Source organism: Solanum dulcamara, chromosome 7 (genome assembly GCF_947179165.1).
Source record: "Solanum dulcamara chromosome 7, daSolDulc1.2, whole genome shotgun sequence".
Lineage (NCBI taxonomy): Eukaryota > Viridiplantae > Streptophyta > Magnoliopsida > Solanales > Solanaceae > Solanum > Solanum dulcamara.
Window position 1 is genome coordinate 10747926 of NC_077243.1, and position 22089 is coordinate 10770014.

Sequence of the window (22089 nt, forward strand, 5' to 3'; positions counted from 1 at the left end):
GATAGTCGCTAAATATCCTTTTTTTTTAAAATAATAATTAAAACTTTCATGTAATTTTAACTTTAAACTAGTAATGGGCTTAACCACTCATGCTCGCCGTTTTTTTTCAATTGTATAAAAATCTCAACGCCAAAAAAACAAGCTAGAGGTCATTTGGATTGGCTTATAAGCTGTTTTTTTTTTTTGAGTGTTTAGCTGACCAACTTAAAGTTATTTCGTGCTTAAAATAAGCCCAATAAATAATTGGGTTTATTTGGATGGATTTATTTCAAGCAGTTTATAAGTTGAAAACAGTTTATAAGTAAAAAAAAAGTTAGTCTGCACCTACTTTTTATTTTTTTTTAACTTATATGTTATTGTTGTTGTATAATTTGTTATTCGTGCTTATAATTATTAGTTTTGCACTAAGCATATATACTTGTATTTTTCTCCATTCACGCCTTTTTTAATTAAAGCTCACGATTTACTTGCGCTTTGTGCTTAAATTCCCAAAAGACTTTTGCGCTTTTTGCTTTTGATTACACAAAATTTGCACTCGTCTCGTACATCCACACCCGAGTCTCAAGTAGTTAGTTGAAACTTAGATACAGATTACATAAAGGATTGGGAATCACAACTACAACAATAACCATAGTCAGTACCACAAATTCACATCTCCAGTGTGTTATTATACTTGTATTTTCTTGTTGTGTACCAATGGCGACTGAAGTAACTGAAAACCATGGATGAAATTATCCATTTAACAAAATATTCCACTAGTATAAACAAGAATCAAGACTACCGTTACACAATCCAAAAGCTGAAACGTTAAAAGAACAAACCTTAAATAGTCAGTTGTTTTCTCAACAAGACCACGGCCAACAAAGTATCTCTCCTGGAAATATAATCAATATGTCAAACAAAATGAACGAAGCTAAGTGGGAAGAAAGTCTGATAATATATAGAAGAATACCTGATAGATCCACTTAAAAAATTGGAAAAAAGATTGATCAGACATTTCCGATAGCTTGTGACAGGCAGGTAGCTTCATCAGGAGCGCAAAAACTATTCGTATGCCAGCATAAACACCCAGAACCAGGATATAAAGGCGGAAATAAAAAGGGTCTTTGTTTGTATCCCTCTCTTCTAAAAGTTTCCTGTATTGTGATTACATCAGATAGCAATCTTTGAAGAGAAAATACAAGAAGAAAAAATAACTCCTAGAGAAAAAAGACTTACAGATAGACATATATTACAAATGCTGAGCTCACACCGGTCCAGAAAAACCTGATAACAATCCTTGATATAGCCATTCCTCTCGCAGTACTGTAGGCCCCAAACATGAGAAGCACATCCAACAAACCTAAAGAAGAAGCGAGATGACACAGTAAACAAGAATGAAAGCAGAAGAAAAGAAAAGACTAATAATACATAAGAGCAATAGCACAGCTGCCAACTTACTCTCTATGAAATTCATAACGGCAAATGTAGGGCCAACACTGAGCAGTTTCTTGAAAGTGTCCAGATTGATTTTCTCATGGCTGAAGGCTATGATTGTTAATGCCTGAACATTAGAGGAAAAAGGCGATAAAACCCCTTTTATGTTTTAGATCAAACTTGGAGGATAAGCCAAAACAAAACAAAAAAACTTGGTTGATAAGCAGCATGAGAAAAACGAATATAACCTGGAACATGACAACCAAAAAGATCCACAAACGATGAAAACTTCGGTACAAGTGAAGGAAAGTCCGATGCTCAACAAATGTGCTTTTTCCAGTCTGCCGGTTCAGAGGAATAACAAAAGAGGACAAAATTAAAACTAAAGAAAAATGAGAACAGCATAGTACAGTTAATATTGAGGAAATGGGGATATATACTGGGGGAAAAACTAAAACAAACATAATGCAAGTCAAAATGATTAAAAGGCACAGTAAAAAACAAGCGAAGGAACAGCATGAGAAACATTAGTTAATCTCTTGGGACACGTGACAAATTAAAACCAGATTCCTCAAACCCAAATATTCATGCCTACAGAAAGCCCTTTTAGGAGTCATCCTAAACTTCACCAAATTCAGTCACGAGCCAAAAGCAGTCTTAACACAATCCACAATCATGAAATAGGATAGGAAGACCTTAAGAAACAACTTTCCTCACCATGAACAGAAAACAACAACAACAACCCAGTGAAATCCCACAACGTGGGGTCTGGACCATGAACAGAAAACTAAATCAAAATTATTAGATATGTAACAAGTCTAGAGAATCAAATAGCATGTTTCAGTTTGTCATAAAAATCAACCCAAAGAGACATTCTATCATGTGAGACAGTTCATCGTGTGTTTATTATCTGATGACACAGTAATGTTCTCACGCTTCACATTCAAGTCATTAGTGATACAAATAGAAACCAATTCAAGACACAAAATGAAAAACTAGAAAATACACATAGAGACACAAAACAGAAGACTATGTCACGCTTCATCGGAAGGACATATGGAAAAAGTATTTCAACTCTAGATATTGTATATGTAGCATCTAACTAACCAACTCATAAGTCGAGACAAATTTTAGTACAGAGTAAACCAACCCTTTTGCCTTTCTTAGGAGGCTTCCGCAAGAATGAGGAATCCTTCTTAAAAGGCCAACCCAACTCAAAGCAAGCAGGTGACCTGGATAAGCATCAGTAACAAAGAATGAGATCCAATTCCATGGGGCTAAACTCATTTTGCACATTAAGAAGGAATGTACGGGCTAAATTCAAATTGCACATTAAGAAGGAATGTACCAGAAATATTCATTAAAATCATCATAATTCCGCCACTTTGAGTGCGCAGCTTTCCCATTATTGTTTCTTGCAGCTTCCTGCAGATTAAAAAAAAACGTCAGAAAGAATAAACATTGGTAAATAGGTTAAAGAAAAGTAAACAACTCCCAGAACAAGCACAAAATTTACTGAAATATTACAAGATATCAAGATAGCGTTCTAAAGATTTTATGAAGAGTAAACACCATTGCAGAACATACTAACACATTCCTCTACCAACTTGCCAAAAAGATATCAAATGACACTACAAATATTTTAGAAGATGCACATTCAATACGCTGCACATACACAAAACCTACTGCTTGTAAAACATCACGCACTGCATAACAAGGATTCACCACACCCTTCTGAACAAGATTTTCAGCCATTACAGGAATGTAGCTACAATTGCCACTATCCACAAACCAAAATGGTTGACTATGCTAAAAGATAGACCACTGCGGTTACAATACAGTAATACAGAGCATCAGATAATCCTTATTATGGTTGATATTGGATATGACGAGCAAGAGTCTTAAGTATGGGGAGTTGATGTTCGGTCTAAAATGCATATATTATGTTATTTTTTGCCTCGATTGCACCATAGGAGCACAGAACGAAGGGTACCAAACAAAAGTCAGAAATTAAAAGGTGAACATCATTCATTACCAAACAAAAGTCAGAAATTAAAAGGTGAACATCATGCATTTGCATTGAGATCCTTGAAGATATGGAAGCATACTTTTTTAAAAAAAAATAAACGAGGGAAATGGAAACATAATATGACAAGTATCCACAATTGAATGCACAAGCATTTTCCTACCACAGGCTGGGGAACAAATTGGTTAAGCACGCATACTACCTTTCATAGCATAACTAAGCTATTCAAACTTCACCAAATTCTTTCAGTTTATAGCGCTCCAATTTTGATTTTGCAAGCACATTTTCAAGTAGTGTTCGATCGATTATGCATTAATCAATATTCGATTGATTGGAGCCAAGATCATCTCATCTTCATGGCGCACAATCAGATTTCTTATCAAGTATTATTCATAACTCAAACAGTAGTTGTAAGTACAGAAGTGAATTAAAGTTGGAGTAACGGGATAAAATGAGATAAAAGGGCTCACCGATACTATTGTATCATATATAGGACGAATAATTTGTTCCAGAAAAGACACAGACTGATTCGCGCCCACACAACTCGTGGCTGGACTGGCTTCTCCATGATCCAAAATAGCATCTAATTCTCTAGCCATCTGCATAATTCAAAATAACATGTGAACCCATCAAGATACATATTCAAATATTTCTGTGGCCCCAATTTGGAGTCCACATGTTATGCAAACGGAGAGATAACTAGTGCTGGAGGCTACTTCGCGAAAAGAAAAAGAACACTATAACATCCTTATAATAATCTCATCTTAACATTTATCTTAAAATAATTTCAAACTGACACCACAATGACAAAAGCAGAAAAGGTCGGTAATACTTTAGAGTCTGCATAAACTATCCAACAACGACTAAGCACCAATTATCATGCACTCAACAACATATTTCCACTCATGTTCTCCAAAACTGTCCATTAGGACACGAGAAAAACTGGACTCATGACAGATTCACAGTCACTCAATCCAGTTCACTATGAGTACAAATGCTATGACCTTATGACAAGTTGGCAACATAAGTACGACGGCAAGTACTATTGAGTGGAAGGAGCATATAAACACTTCGGCTATGTGAAGCATGTGATCATGTATATGGCACATAGAAAATGAAGACACATGTGTTGCCCAATCAATAAGTGCAAACAAGTTGAATGGGCTTGCAAAATATATGAGCAACATCTCAATGTATTTGCCACTTTGTTATCAAAAAATCCAAGGAATTCTTTTTCTTAGCATATTTTGATGAATGCAATCAAATAGAACACTCAGAGGCACAGATTTTAATTCAAAAATGTGATAAAAGATCTTCGGCATTCAGAAGAATTACTATCCCAGTGCGAAGAGAGGCAGGCCAACCAACTAAGAGAAGCAGTCTCACTTATGGGAAGTAGAAACAGAGCCAAGAGGTTTTCAAGGAATACACTCCAAGATAGAAGGATATCAGTTGACTTCCAAATAAACAAAAGCTGCGTAAGTTAATTGGAGAAAATGAGAACATATCTTCTTTTCGAAGGAGAGGAGGGAGAGAACCAAGAAAGAGGAATTAGAAGCCTCGGGAGAAAAAACATTAGCCAGATATTATCAACAAGAACACAAGAAAACAAACAGAGAAAGGAAGAGAAATCCCCAGTCAACTGCCTTAAAGATTACTGAGCATATAGTAGGTGGTGATTTAGACACTTCAAACTAGAAGAAGTGCAACAGTACAACACAGTTGGAATGGACATCCTATAAGACTGAAGTGGTTAAATAAAGGACAGATCACAGCGTCATCTTTTTGACTGTCATGAATGCCATGATTGCAAATGAAGCTGTGGACTCAAGAAACAAACAAAAGAAACCTGGTGTACTCTGTAAGCTGGATATAGAAAAGGCATATGATCATGTTAACTGGAAGTACTTAATAAAGATGCTGGAAATGATGGGTTTTGGGCAGAAGTGGCTGAATTGGGTAAAATTTTGTATCTCAAAAGTTAGCTTCTCAACCTTATCAATGGCAATCCTGCATGATTCTTTCAAACTCAGAGAGGACTCAGACAAGGTGACCCCTTGTCCCCCTTTCTGTTCCTGATCACTGGAGGGCTTAAACAACATGATAAAGACAGCTAACTTGAGAGGGTGGTTAAGGGGCTTTGATTTGGCAAGCGAAGGCACTGAGAGATTAGAAGTTACACACTTGCAATATGCAGATGACACCCTAATATTTTGTGATGCTGAGGAGGAACAACTAAAGTAGCTAAGGGCGATTCTAGTTCTGTTTGAAGGTGTATCTGGGCTACATATCAACTGGAGAAAGAGTGTGATGTATCCTATTAATGAGGTGAGCAACATGAGTTGGTTAGCTTCAATCCTGGGTGGTGAAATAGGAGCATTACCAACTACTTATTTGGGAATGCCCTTGGGAGCCAATTCTAAGTCCATAGAAATCTGGAACAGTGTGACTGAGAAGTGTGAGAAGAGACTAGCCAAGTGGAAGACTCAGTACTTATCCATGGGGGGTAGACTGACCCTTATCAACTCAGTACTTGATGCTTTACCAACCTATATGATGTCCCTTTTCCCTATTCCAGCAGGGGTCATTAAAAGGTTGGATAGCATCAGGAGGAATTTCTTGTGGCAGGGTAACAAGGAGAAGAAAAATTTTCACTTGGTAAAATGGAAGGAAGTGAGGACTGATAAGAGGAATGGAGGGATGGGGATAAAGAATCTACAACTTCAAAGCAAGGCCCTAAGCATGAAGTTGTTATGGAAGTACACAAACAATAATCAGATGCTATGGAGGAAGGTGATTGGAGCCAAATATGAGGAAGAGGACAACTTTACAACTAAAGAAGTGAACACTCCTTATGGGGTAAGGCTCTGGAGATCAATCAGGAGTCTGTGGAATGAAGTTAAAAGCAACTCAAAAATAAAAGTTATGGATGGAAGGAAGACCAAATTTTGGAAGGATAACTGGCATGAGAAAGGGAACATGGAAATACTTTTCCCAGACATTTACAACATGGTTTTGTTCCAACAAAGCACCATAGCAGAGCTATGGTCCCCACAGGGTTGGAATTTCAATTTCAGGAGACATCTGAATGACTGGGAGATCATGAGAGTGACTGAATTTTTCAACACAGTGGACACTTTCAATGGAGTGCAGACAGGTGAGGATGTTCTGTGGTGGACAGGAGATGACAGGGGAATTTTCAAAGTCAACAAAGCTTATAAGATGATGGATCAAACAAACCAGTAGGGTACAAAATGGCCCTGGAAACAAATATGGAAGAGTAGGATACCTCATTAAGTTTCATGCTTTGTCTGGTTAATGGCTAAGGAAGCAGTCCTTACAAAGGACAATGTCATGAAAAGGAGGATAACCTTGTGCTCCAGGTGTTTCCTATGTGGTGAAACAGCTGAGACAGTTGAGACATCTATTTTTACATTGCCAATACACCCAACAATTATGGAGAATATTTCTCAGCATTAAAGGCATTTCCTGGACCATGCCTAGGAAAGTGACTGAGGCCTTAATGAGCTGGGAGGAAGAAGGGGTCCATGCAAAGGACAGACATAGATGGAGAATTATACCTAGTGCTATATGGTGGGCTATCTGGAAAGAGAGGAATTCAAGATGTTTTGAGAACATAGAGAACAATGTGCAGAAAGTTTAACTTAACTGCATTTTTCTTTTAGTTTTTTGGCGTAATCAATCATACTCAAATGACACTATCTCGATTATTGATGTTCTAGATTCAATCTAATTATAGAGAAGTGAAATTAGGAGTACACTTGTATATAAGGTTTCAATACAACCCATGTATTGTCTTGTGATATAATACAAAGTTACCAAGTTCAAAAAAAAAATTAGATCCTACCTCAACCAAGGAATGCTGGAAAAAAGTTTAGGACCTTAACCACGAATATTATATAACATTTAAGTTCCAAACAGGATAGATAGTATAGTCAATCCAGCTATCAAGTGTCATACCAGATCCTATGTATTACAATGATTGGCAGCATTCACCTTACAGTATATTTTGAAGAGACCATAAGCCTGTCATGCTTCAGGTTCATTGAAACAGTCTAGGTTACATCATAGGTTCAGCTAAATAAATAGTTCATCAACTAAACATGATTTACATGGTTTTGAAACCGCACCTTTCAGCTACTACACATTGTAATAGAATATCAGAAATTACATCTTTATAAGTCTTATGATATTTGAGTCAGCTTGTGTAAAACGTAATACTTGAGTAGTTTCATTTTAGAAAATATATCTATTATCTTTGATTTCACGCATTTATACTGGGACAGAATATGTCAATAATCTATTTAGCAAATCATCACTAGAAAAGACGGGCACGAATTCCCAGGCGGGGAAACTATCTCACACAAAACAGCTTATCAAACAGCAAAATAGCTCCAGTTCAACCACTAATCAAATAGCAAAAGAAACAGAAAATAGAGACTGACTTACATGGTGGAATATGTAGCAGATGCATTCAGGAAGGAAACGGACATTTGCAGCTTCACCCCATATGCAGAAGTAGAGTGAAACAAGAAAAAGCTTTCTGTCCCTGTTAATGGCTTCTAATCTGTTGACATGATTGAAATGAGAATATATTGTAAATTACATAAGCACTATATATAACAAAGTAGCAGAACTGACTTATTCCACACAAGCCGAATTCGCAAGTATCTACACCACTTGATGTAATTATCCAAGACCTTCAGAAACACCTCTGTGATAACCTTCTCATCTATTGTCTGTCAGAGAAAAAGCACATAATTTGGAGTGTAAACCTTATCCCTGAAAATGAAGGTACAGATACGATTTGGTATATAAACTGTAATGCCACTTTCAACTGCATTGACCATTTGAGAGTATCAGCTTAAGGTTCCTATTAAGTCTTCAAGGGAAAAAAAAATGGATTGTATAGAAGATAGTGCAGCCAACCATCAGAAAGAACTTTGACTCATAAGTAGACCTATATCAGAATGTCTCCAAAACTATTTCAACCAACAAGCTCACAACAATTATTCAAATATTTAAAGAAGACAAAGCTATAAATGTAATCCTGAAGGGTGATGCTGATGCATATACAGCTGAAAAGAGAAACTAGTAGGGAGTTAACGACGATGGTTACTCATCTCAAGGCTGTGACACAGCAATTCTTCTAGATACATTTGAAACGGAAATATGCTCAAATGCATTAACTTGAAGTTCATATGACGATTCTACCATGTGACATCTCAGTCATCATATGAACAATGTTCCATATGCTTATTCAAACATAAATAGAAAAAGAGCCAGTTTGGACATGCAATATGAACCATGATTTGAAATCATGATATGAAATCAGACTGATATTAAGTTGAGGTGTTGTTTGGACATGCAATTTAGATTTCTTAAGTTGTATTTATTTTCATAAACTTGAAAAACCCACAAGTTGTGAAAACTATCAAATTTCCCAAATTCTTACACGATCTTACCAAATGAGCACACCATAATTCATAAACAAGATATCAGGATATCCTAATGCGCCGCATTGATAAATCGCATATCTCCATGTTCCTTCTATAAATAAATAAATGTTTGTAATTACAAACTTTCAAATACACATAATTTTATAAAGACCCACTAGTCAATAATAGTAGTAACTAGTTATATTTAAATATAATCCTTCCATATGGTACGAACAATCTATTTACGTCAAGCATGAGTTCGTTTTTTGACAAAACATGAAATGATGGGTTTTTTTTTACAGAACATAAACTTATGGGTCAAGTATTATATTTAAAATAAATTGAAATCATGACTTGGTATCCCAAATCATGCTTTTTGGAGAACATGATCCCAAATTGCATTTCCAACGCTAATTTGAAATCATGACTTCATATAGCATGTCCAAAAGCAAGCTAAGACAGCTTTAAAATTGTGGTTATAGCCTTATAGGGTTGAAAATATAATAGATATCCAAGGAATTATCAATATTAATAAGCAGGACATGATGAAAGAGGGAAAAAAAATTAAAAGTAATATATTGAAAATAACTCACTTCGCCTTCTTGCTTATCAGTCAACTAGGGGATATCTAGTCGAGAAAGAAAACTACTTCCTTGAACCACGAAGGTATTACATGACCAGTGGGGAGATATACCATTAAGTATTCTCATTTTAACAGTGTTAACAAATTCACCACCACACTAGCGAGCACATCTCCTAAACCTTTCCATGTAACTCTTATTTTGTATATAAAATTGTACACAGAGCTTTTACCCCTTCAATAAACTGAAGACTTATATTTTATGCAACGACATCAGTACACCAAACAGATAACCAGGTGCTCTAATAATCAATTAATAACTCACTGGATCTGCCTCAACAGGTATCCCAAGTTGTGACTGGGCATTTGCAACAATGAGGATGACATTCTCGCGCTGGTTCCTTACATTGTCTTTCTGCACATAAGAAAAACACAGATCAGCAAGAATAGTCACACAACTCAACAAAGTAGCAAGTCAGAACTAAAGTTATAGGACATGAAACCACTAGAGCTAATGGTTAGATTTACAAAATTGGCTTTGCCTATCCTATAGTTGATCATTTTCATTTGCAACTTGCATACAGAGGTATACAATACACAATCCTATGCAGTTTCAGTGAGATTGGTTTGGCAAGACTGTTGTGCCAAAGGAGCAACATCCCAACTCAAAACAACGAGGCCTCCATGGAATAGAAATCACCAACTTTTCCCCATAAGAACACTTTTTACAGCTAAAGAAGTTCTCGTGACGGTCAAAGCTATGCTAAAGCATTCCACCAGTGCAATATCTTGAAATTTAACTACTTACCAATATTATCTGACGAAGGAAATTTTGCAGCATTACAAGGAATTATGCAATAAGACAGTATTTGGTTTTGTTAGAGAACAAAGGTAATGGCTCATATTTATACATACCCTACAATGTATTTTGGAAGGCAGGATAACTTTTTTAATAGCCAACAAGAGAAGTTCACTAATCAAATAGCAAATACTAAATTTGGTAAAGTGAAGCTCACAAATTCTTTTTGAGTGTCTTACAAAATTAGAAATAAGGCATCTCAAAATGGTATTAAACACCAACCTGAAAGCCAAAGACATATTCTAAAAGATCAAACATATCCATATCCCGCTGTCCAGGAATCTCAAAATCAGCGGGAAGCTGAGGGAACTGCTCAGTGTACTTAACTGCTGACATGGCACCCAGAACCTGCATATGTTTCCCAGTACAATTACTTCTCTCTGACACAATACATGAATGAATATAACGGATCTGTAAAAATATTGAAGAATAGATGATTCCTCAAAGACAGCCAAGCATATAGACATATTATAGAATAGATGAACCTCCAACGGCAGCAAAGAAGTGTAGTCCCAAAATAAAAGGAAACCTAACACTCAATCCTCACGTTCAGAAACTAATTTAAATTAAGCAGAATACCAATTAAACAGGTGACAAGCATAACATGCAGTTTGTCCTTATCAGCTTCAGTAGTGTCAGGCACGCAAGCCCGCATTCTTCTAACGTTAAATAGGTATTAAGAAAGGAAGAAAGCACTGGTATTCACAAACCTGTTGTCGGGAAGTTTCACTGAAGAGAGACAGGAAATAAAATCAGGTCATACAACCAAAATAAATAATAAGGCCACACTTCAGAACAGGCACTAAACTTAGAGCTAAAAGATTAAGTGATAAAAGGGAATGGTTAGGAGATTGATAAATTTGATAAATAGACAAATAAGCAAATAAATATTTCAACATTCTCGACTGCCTGAATATATTTGCACGCAAGTATCTACGTAACACAACCCTATTCTGGTTTGACTAGCATAGAAACTAACAAAGTTCCAAATGGATATAGGAGTTACCTAGATATATGCTTCAAATTATAGTTGAAGTGAGTAAAAGTGGTTAATTGTTGAATAGATCGCACATCAAGTTATAAATATTTCGCATTTTGGCTAAGATGGAAGATATTGTTGTCTAAGGTATAGAGTCAAACAAATTGGAACGCAAGGAGTAAGAAGATGAAGTTGTTTATGTGGTACTAATGATTAAAGCAGAATGGGAAAATCTTACTGCAGAGTGGTAATAGAATAAAAGATAAAATCAACATTCTTACCTCTGGGAAGAAACCAATTGCATTGGTCAATGATGGTGCCTCTAGAGGAACAATATTGTATGGTGCAAGTTCCCCCGATAAAGTAGCATCAGATTTCTTGATCCTTTTCAACTGACCAAACCATGAAAGAAGTCATAAGTAGGGAACTAGTCACAGACAATACTCAGACAAAAATACAAAGAAGCGAAAAGAAATATTACCTCCTCCATTATAAGCCTTCCCACACCATCAGGAGCTGCATCTTTACTCAGAGACTCCATCACTTCAACCACAGCCCTCAAGGTAGCGAATACCTTTCTCATTTCTGAAAATCTAAGTCCCAACCTAGAAAGAATAAAAGAACAAAATAATCAGTGAAGCTTTTTCGTTTACAAAAAGATCAAGCAAGGATCAACAAAAAAATCTAAGTTCCGCCCTCAACTTCTGGGATAATAAAACAACTATTCAACAATAAAAATTCATTACTGTCGCAATTTTGATCATGATACAGATTATATGCTGAAAGTGAATATGCTAGCCAACTGGAAGAAAGCTGTCTCAAAGCACTGCAGCAAATAGAAGATGAACAGAAAAGATGCCTCAGCAGACCAAGCCACTTTTACTATGATTCCTAAACATTAACCAACCCACTCAAAGGACACCAAGGCAAACAATGACAAGTGTCTCAGTTTGAATGCTGCAGAACCACGTGAAACTACAGAATATCTTCGAGGCTATAAATGACAATTTAAGCTGACAAGATTTAATGACATATTTACTATTTTCTCTCAGGATATCTAGTAGTGCATATCATAAAGACTAAAAACAGATTCCTGATGGCTGATAGAAAATCCCTCATATGATGCGTAATGCTGCAATCAAATGTTTCAGTATCAGACATTTCAAGCCATAAATTTACATCATTATCATGAAAAGTTTGACAAGATTCTTACAACCCATTTTAATTTTAAAAAGAAGATTAATTCCATCTCTCAGGCAAGCACAATCTTGAGCAATTGAATCAGCAAACCTATCACTCCTTACTGCAAAATACACCAAAGACGAATACGAAGTACGCAAAGTAACACTCAGATATAGCAGTAACAGAAACATACTCTCCTAAATTTGCACTAACTGCTCCAGATTCACGCCATTTTTGCTCCTCTCTTTGAATATCGTCCACTTTGTGCTGCCTTTTGTATTGCTGATAAAATTCCCATAAGCGTTCCATGTCACGATTACGGTCTATCCGAGCCCCTTCCTTTTTGGCAAGTTTTTGCTGCACATATTGAACTCCAATCAAACTTCATCACACTCAAAGGATACAGGACATGCTAAAGGGTTAACTGATTACTGTTTCACATATAAGATTAGGTGGGAATTTTTTGGCTTTTTGTTGTAATATGCAGGATGTAAAAGGATGAAAATTCCATGATAAATTACATAGAATCTTAACAAGGATAGGGCTTCCACGGTAGGAAGCCTTCTTTTTTTTTCTTGCAAAAAATTATATAAATATAAAATGATAGATTTTTTTTACAAAATATAAACTTGTGGGTCAATTATTGTATTTCAAAAATGTGAAATCATGAAATGAAATTCCCAAATCAAGCTTTTTGGAGAACTGGGAATTTCATCTCATGATTTGAATCACGAGATGAAATCGCATGTCCAAACGCCTACGTAGTTAATTATCTAGTTTTTGTAATTGTTTAGTTTATTGTTGCTTTCAATTCTTAATTTGAAATACAAAAACAACTTCTCTTCTTTTTTTTTTGCAGAATCAATTGATGAAGAAAAGCAAATTGATAACAAAAACAACTTACAATTTGGGTAAAAGTTAGGTTAGACAATCAATCACATACGAGTACATCTTTCACATGACACCCAAGATTCCCTATGGGATTCGACCCCAACCTTGTTGGGCTCTATATTTGACACTAATCGATCTACACCATAGTTAGGGTGTAATTTGAGTATATCAACACCCATTCCTATATACAAATAAGAACTACATAGGTGCACCAAAAGAAGATAAGGGATCATAGACTACTACTCGATTGAGCAAAGCTCATCTCCAGCATTTCAAAAACTCTCCTATTTCTCTCTTTCCAAATGAACCACATTAAAGCAAAAGGAATAACATTTCAATTTTCATGCCTTGTGCCTTCGTCTCCTAGCTCCACTCTTTCAATTGAACATCAACCCTTCATCGGATCTTGGCATTACCCAACTGACGCCAAACCATGGAAACGTATCCTCCCATAACCCCATGGCTAATTTGCAATGTAACATAATATGATCGACGTCCTCACCAGCCTCCCTACATAAGAAACATCAGCTCATGTAGACAACCTTTGGCTTTTTAAGGTTTTCTATAATTAAAATAACCCGTATAGTAGCTAAACACGTGAAGAAGCCACCTTCTTTATTGACCGATGGTGAATCTTACTTGACCGATCTACTAAAAGGAGTGAATCTCAGTTGTGAAAATCAAATTTTCAGAGGTGATACTAGAATTGGTATTGGTATCTGGTTAGTAATCAATCTGAGAGTTTCCTCAATCTTGCTCTTTTGATAAAGTAAAGTAAGATTTTATTGATAATGGGAAACTCCCATAGACAAGAGGTATACTAGTTACTGATCAATCCAGGAGTTTCTTCAATCTCACCTTTACAATCAAGTAATATTTACAGGAGATATACCAAGACGTAGAGAATCTGCTACAGAAGGTTCATTTTTTATCATCCTTTTCTATATTTACTTTCGATATTTTGATCTATCCAAAAAAGAATTTGAAAATTATACACGGTTGATCATTTCATAGATTTTGTTGAATTGTAAAGTAAAATATAAACACAATCACTACCACATCGCCCAAATGATCAAATCAACATATATATGCCGTCACGAACCAGAAATCAACGTCATAATAACTTTCCTCAACTATGCGGCATTTTAGATAATTGCCTTAAATTAAGATGGTCCATAATTAGCATTTTCAACTTGAAAAATACCTTAATAACAGACATTAATCCGGTTTTAAATTGAAGAACACCTCGACCATCGCTGTTGGGATCCAAATTTTGTGCCATTGAATATGCCTGCTCACATACTTTAGCAAAAAAAACAATATCAGACAAAAGATCCCAGCTAGAACCAAAAGAAATTTTAAAATTAAGATAAGCATAAAATTATGGGCGAGTTATCTATATTTGGGCTCATTTTGACACCCTACACATGCACATTTATATATATACTAGTTTAGTGTGCACGCGTATTTATATATACTGATTTAGTGTGTGCGCGTATTTATATATACTAGTTTAGTGTGCTCGCATTGCACGTGTGCATTGCGTCAATTAAAAATTTTATACACTACAAAAAATATGTAAAATAGAAAATAGCATTAAATAGATGTAACTTCATTTAAATGGAAAAAACTATTAATCATATTTATTTAGGCCATTAAAGAAGAAGAAAGCATGTCTTACAAAAATCCTCACATATATAATGTGTGCATTGATAGAATAAAATTCTAAAATAAACTGTTGAAAAATAACATAAACTCGAACAACAAATACATTTAACTCCGCTTCCTCCTTCGCTTCTCATAAGAATATGATGATTAATTTTAACAATAACATATATAACCCGTAGCTAATTTAAACAATTAAAGTAGACACGACCAGCAATTAAGGGGTTTTCTAAATCCTCTCAGGCACACTTCCCTAAAACTCTCTCTCCTACATTCAAGGAGAGAGAGTAACCTCTTTCCGGTAGGCCGCCTGAGAACTACCAACCTCATCATTCCCTCAGCTATCTTCTTCTGTGATAGCTTTCTCCCTTCCTTCACTTCAGTTTCTTTCCACATACATGGGGAAAATAGGATTTATTTCAACGCCGGTTTCAAGTCATTCGATATTACCAAATGGACATCTGGCGAGGACGTCTGGTTTGATTGGGTAGAGCGAAGTAGAAACATGATGAGAAGAATAACTCTCAGCAAAAGAGTGATGGAGTGGGTTTGTTTTGTCCTGAAAGAAGCCTCAAACGACAACAAGAATCTTGTGAGGAGATGGAGAATGAAGGACCAAATGGCAGAGTATTTTAGTAGAAGGAAGTTTAATGCTTACGGAAGATTTATGAGTCTTTGTCTCTAAAGGTGCAGACAGAGCAGTAGTTGTTCTGCCAGAACTTCAATGCGGGTTGGAAAGACATTGCACTCAAGATAGGAAACTTCATTAACTACTCACCACCAAGAACATTAAAAGCTCCACACATAATGGATGATACTAACCACCCATTTGCCAAGGTCGGTCGTTAAGGGCAATAAATGGCAGTCATATACCACTGAAGTTCTAGAAAGCAAAAGGCAGGAGGTTTCCACTATTGCTACAATTGAGTATGACAGAGGTTTGCTTGGTAGTTGTATCACAGGAAACTTCGGCAATCTTGACTCTGAGATGCCAACCCTCTCCGAGGTTAGGAAATGGGCATCGTCAACTTGGAAGAAAGCTTTTGGGGTTAACATCTACAAGATGATAGGCAGTTCTTTCCTTTTTGAATTCCCCAATAGGAATATGGCTGAACAGACACTTCAATGAGGGTGGACCTAGAAGAAATCTAGGGTTTGTTTAGAATGGTTGAACCCTATAGTTGGGTGCATGCCGGCGGCACAAAAGAGCAAAACGACTAGGGCTACCCCTTCCCTTATGGTCGCATGAAATTTTCCAACAAATTGGAGACCTTCGTGGCGGCTAGAAATCGACGGAGTAAGAGACTGAATTGAAGAATCACCTGACATGGGCTCGAATCGAAGTAAAGGGGATGGTTGGAACGTTAAGTAACTATCTCGAAAGAGGGTCTAAATTTCTTTATCCCGATTTGGGTGGAAAGAAAACCTAGTTTTGAAAGAGCTCTGGTGGTGATTCTGGCGCCGGGAGACGGAGAACTCAATGGCACAATAAAGAATTTTGTCCAACGGCCCTTAAAGTTGACAGCTATTGACGGGAGGAGTCAGGGTCATGGGGGAGGGGGATATTTCAAATTTTAAACACCACGTGGGGTCACGTGAGGAGCATGGGATTTATTTGGGAGAAGCACAATATCCCTTGGGCCATTTTGACAACAATAATTGTGTTGGGCCTGATCCAACCCAATTTATTTACAACAATGTTGTGGAGGAACCCGCTAATGAAAGAAGGGGCATACTATTAGTAGAACTCACGTCGAGCAAACCCCTTTTGAATCAGTTCGATAATCTATTTGGTACTTTGCAGTTGGCGCTGAAACATGGCAAAGCTCCAGCTAGAGAAATCGACAGCAACATGCTAGTGGTATCTAGGGAAGAAGAAGGGGCATACTATTAGTAGAACTCACGTCGAGCAAACCCCTTTTGAATCAGTTCGATAATCTATTTGGTACTTTGCAGTTGGCGCTGAAACATGGCAAAGCTCCAGCTAGAGAAATCGACAGCAACATGCTAGTGGTATCTAGGGAAGAAGAAGGGAGTTCCAAAGTCGAGAGGAAAGGAGACACGAAAGGGGAAGGTCCAATCCAGGAACAACAGCAATTTTCAATTATTGATTTGTCAATCAACGGGGATCTCTGGGAAGTAGAAGAGTAACTCCACTACAAGCAGAAGAAAATGAAGTTGTTCTGGCAAAGGAGTCGGAAGCAACTGCCTGGGTTAAAAATAATTTGTTAAAACTCAGTAAGATGTTTCGGAATTGATTATAAAGGCCATGAGAAGGAAACTCTTAAACTACTTATGCAAATTGATGGGAGTAGGCAAGCAAGAAGAATAGAACCAACCACATATATCAAGAAAATCATAAGCAAAGTCTCGCTCGGGCTGAAAATTTTGATTACCTTTGATGTAAAATTCAAAAGTGGTGGAGGTAGATCAAAGGGGAAGGGGAAAACTCAGAATGACCAATGAAGCTAAAAATAGTTTCATGGAACGTGAGGGGGCTGAATGATCAGAGGAAGAAAAGAATCGTCAAGAGCCAACTTTAAGACTAGAAAGCAGACATAGTATGTTTGCAAGAAACAAGATTAAAAGGAAACTTTCAGGATCACATTAAATAGCTCGAGGGAGGAAGATGGACAAGGTTAGTTTGTCTGGAAGCCGGTGGTACCAGAGGAGGAATAATCATGATGTGGGATTGTAGGGTCTAGAAGGGAGAAGTGCTAGAGATGATAGGAGCCTATTCCCTAACCTGCAAATTTGAGGCAGTTCTGCAGGAATTTTCTTGTCATATCTCTAGAGTATACACACCTAATGGCAAGATAAAAAGAAGGTTAGTTTGGGATGAACTAGGGCAGTGAGAGGATTGATAGAAGGTCCTTGGGCAATTTGTTGAGATTTTAATGAAGGCTAGTTTTTGATCATATGCCTATTGCACTTCAATGTGGTAGTTGGGAGGTCCCAAATTCTTATTTCAAATTCCAGAATTGGTGGTTGACAAAAGAAGGTTATGCGGACAAAGTAAGTGACTGATGGAATTCTTTAGAGTTCTCGAGGAGACATGATTACATCTTAGCCTCTAAACATAAAGCCCTCAAAAGTCAAGATTGCTTAACCAAATGGCAGATCTGGACCCAAGGACCTTGACAAAAGAGGAAGTTGATAACAAAGTTGAGTTATATTTGGAGCTGGAAGAAGTCCTAAAAAATGAGGAGAGTGTATGGAGACAGAAATCAAGGGCACTATGGCTCAATGAGGGTGATAAAAACACCAAGTTTTTCCATCAATCAGCAAACGTCCATAAGAGATGCAACCATATTGACAAATTAGAGGTGCAAGGGGAGACTATTATGGAATCAGCAAGAATAAAAGAAGAGATAGTCAAATTCTATAGTGAGCTTTATTTAGAGGAGGTAGAATGGAGGCCTACTGGAAACATCAGCAACTGTCCTAGGATTACAAAAGCTGAAAAAGAAGTTTTGCAAGGAGAATTTGAAGAACAGAAAGTTTATAATTGTCTTAAGATGTGTGCAGCAGACAAAGCCCCAGGCCCAGACAGCTATACTAAGGGTTTTTACATCAACTGTTGGGAGGTTCTGAAGCATGATATCATGCAAGCTTTCCACAACTTCCATTCTAAGGAGATGTTTGAAAAAAGTTTCAATGCTACCTATATAGCCTTGATACCCAAGAAGAAAGGGGCAAAAGAGTTGAAAGATTTCGGACCAATTAGTCTAGTAGGGAGTTTCTACAGATTGGTCTCTAAAGTCTTGAAAGAAAGGTTGAAAAGGGTGGTGCACACATTGGTAGACTCACAACAAATGGCCTTTATAGGAGGCAGACAAACTATGGATGTTGTGTTGATAGCCAGTGAGACAATTGATTCAAGAATTTCTTAAAAGAAACCTGGCATTCTATGTAAACTTTACATAGAGAAATCCTATGATCATGTCGATTGGGAATTTATCTTGCAAGTCCTAAGGCAAATGGGTTTTGGTGCTAAATGGGTCAACTGGGTGAAGTTTTGTATCTCAACAGTGAAGTTCTCCATTCTTGTTAATGGTGGCCCTGAAGGCTTCTTCAATGCACAGAGAGGGATCAGACAAGGGGACCCCATGTCTCCGTTCTTGTTCATTTTAGCCATGGAAGGTCTTAACAACATGGTAAAGGTGGCCAATACTAATGGATGGATCAAAGGTTTTGAAGTGGACAGAATCAATAACCAAAGAATGGAAATCACTCATCTTCAGTATGCTAATGACACTTTAATATTTTGTGGGGCAGAAGAGGAATAGTTGAAGTACTTGAGAGTGATACTAACTCTGTTTGAGGCCATCTCAGGCCTGCACATCAACTGGAGGAAGAGCCACATTTATCCCATCAATCAGATTCCTGAATTTCCCGAGAATCTCCCCATTACATTTTTTTCTGTTCATGCGTGCTCTATAATTGAATGGAAGTGAAAAATTCAATTGAATTTGAAAACCATCATACTAACAATTGAAACCAAAAAATCAGTCACACTACTAACTGCAACATTTGTAACATCGAAAACATAACTACACCAAGTAGAAAAAAACATATTAGGAAAAACTCCAGTTCAGAAGGAATCTGTTTTACCATATGGCTGAAATCGAATAAACTGGCTTACTTAACACTCCCTCTATTCCATTTATATGACATTCTTCTCTTTTTAATCCGTTCCAAATAGAACGACACATTTTTATAATTGAAAATTGTTTAACTTACACTTCTCACTTTACCCCATAACGATAAGCTAGCTATAAAAATGTCATGTTATGTTTACGAGTACCAAGCTATATGGCGAATTAGTCTATCTTTCTTAAACTCCGTTCTACTCTAAAATCAACTAGAGCAAAAGTGAGAAGAGGGATTAAAAAAACCTGAAAATGACAGCAAGTATGAAAGTAAAACCTGGGATGAGGTTGAGCATTGATGAGGCAAACGAAGCATATGTATAATTAATCCCAGTATACCCAGTTAGCTGAGCTGAGCTACTCTAAAATCAACTAGAGCTGATATGGAGTTGCCCCACTAGCACTCATGTGGATCATGTGAAAGGAAAGCAATAGGAGAGCATTCAAGGAAGCAGAAAACGACTACATATTTTTCAGGAATAGCAACTTTCTAGTTTCTTTTTTTAAGCACCAATGAAGTTCAGGTGTATAAAAAAATTGTGTTTCTTTCATGGGGAAACATATTATTTTGTAGAATACCGAATACTCTTAATGAAAAATAGGAACTTTCACATTCACAATACAAATAAGTAACTACAACAAATCAATAGAAGAGAAACAAACAATGTAAAGCGCAATATAATAAATAAAAAACGCTAAAATTGCACGTATAACTTACAAATTCTGGCGACATTGGGATCTTCATCCTGTATCTCATCAGCCGCTTGAAGAATCGCATTAATGTTGGTAGTTCGCTGAAGCGAATCGGGAACGGAACCTGCGATGCCACTAGGTGTCCTCCCGTGTCCGGGACCGGTCTGCCGGAGCTGCTCCCTCCGTAACGTAGCTCGCACCAGCCTCTCCCAATTCTCGTAAACCCTCGCCATCCTCAAAAAAAGAAAAAGAAAAAAGTATAAACAAAACCCTAGGGCTCTACAAATCAATCAACTTATCTATGTAGAACCCTAAAGTAAGTTCAAATTCAATTCAAACGTCTCAGATCTAATTGGAAATGAAATGAATCGGTGAATACGTCAAGTTTTGGTTTTTCATTTTCTTTCTCACTTTTTTCTTCTAACGCGTGGTGGGAATTTGCTTTAAACTTTCAGCCTTCACCATGGAGATTAAGGAAGTAATTACCTGTGTTTTAGACCATTTTAATTATCTGTTTCACTCGTTTTGACTCGTCAAAGAAAAAAATGTGAGGTCTGTCAGAATTGGGTGGTCTGCGTTTTTTTTTTTCTATTAGAAAGATGAAGAGAAGTGTTGGGTCTAGATGTTTTAAGTGGAGTTGGGCCGGGTTTTGTTGAAACTTTGGGCCTAATAAAGGTCCAATTTTGGACGGAAATGGTCCTAAATTGGATTTAAATTGGGAAACTTACATAAATATAATATATTAAGAAAATATTTATCATTTATAATAATAATATTTTTTTCATTAAACACTTATAATACATTTATAATACAGTTTTAATATAATTTTAATACATATTAGCAAAAATAATTTATAAAACTCATATAATACAAGTTTTATTCATAGATAATATATTTATCACGCACTTTAATACACTTATAATACATTGTGTCAATTTTTTACCAAACAAGTATATTATAAAAAACACTTATAATACACTTATATTGCATGCATAATTCACTTTTAATACATGATGGATATATCATAATACTGTTATGTATTACTATAGATGATAATAAATAAAAAGTATCGCTAAAATCAATAATTATTTATTAAAAAGTGTTCTCCCTGATAATTTTTTCTTTAAATTGATCTTGAAATTGACTCAAACAAATAGGTAAAGGGACCAGGTCCCTTGGGAATTTTTCATCGATAATTTGAATCCAATGAATACGATACGAAGCGAATTCAAATTAACTGATAAGCTTCTTATTTTAATAAAGTAAAATAATTATTAAATTACCAAAATAAAATATTGATTACACGTTAACGATAATTTGACTAATAAAAAAGACGTAAATACGTAATTGAGTTAAATATCATTTTTGATATGTTTTTTTTAATATTAAAAAAAAAAAAGGGCAGCCCGGTGCACTTAAGCTCCCGCTATGCGCAGGGTCCGGAGAAGGGCCCGACCACAGGGGTCTGTTGTACGCAGCCTTACCTTGCATTTCTGCCAGAGGCTGTTTCCAAGGCTTGAACCCGTGACCTCCTAGTCACATGGCAGCAACTTTACCAGTTACTCCAAGGCTCCCCTTCGTTTTTTTTTAATATTAAAATCAATAAATATGAAACTATATATTATACGTATATCGAGATGTATATATTTTATAGAAAAATAGAAAAATTGCCTTGAAAATGATTTTA

General features: G+C 36.4%; 1 protein-coding gene across 4 annotated transcripts; it reads right to left on the bottom strand.

Moving 5' to 3' along the window:
* Positions 1-506: 506 nt before the first annotated feature.
* On the bottom strand, positions 507-20979 carry LOC129895539 (callose synthase 10-like). 4 transcript variants are annotated; one of them, XM_055971265.1, is made up of 18 exons: positions 20428-20807; positions 14597-14694; positions 12695-12858; positions 11801-11924; positions 11601-11711; positions 10563-10688; positions 9807-9896; positions 8105-8202; positions 7913-8030; positions 3913-4041; positions 2765-2841; positions 2567-2648; positions 1665-1757; positions 1441-1543; positions 1219-1342; positions 953-1136; positions 822-874; positions 507-712 (listed from the first exon to the last, which is right to left on the bottom strand). In XM_055971265.1, the coding sequence occupies exons 1-18, from the start codon at positions 20633-20635 to the stop codon at positions 649-651; spliced, it is 2046 nt and encodes a 681-aa protein (XP_055827240.1). In that variant the 5' UTR covers positions 20636-20807; the 3' UTR covers positions 507-648. The 4 variants fall into 4 exon arrangements, with proteins under 4 accessions (XP_055827240.1, XP_055827238.1, XP_055827239.1 ...); XM_055971263.1 differs by adding an exon at positions 20889-20979 and having other exon boundaries at positions 624-874; positions 20428-20636; XM_055971264.1 differs by adding an exon at positions 20814-20839 and having other exon boundaries at positions 624-874; positions 20428-20636.
* Between the last annotated feature and the right edge of the window lie 1110 nt (positions 20980-22089).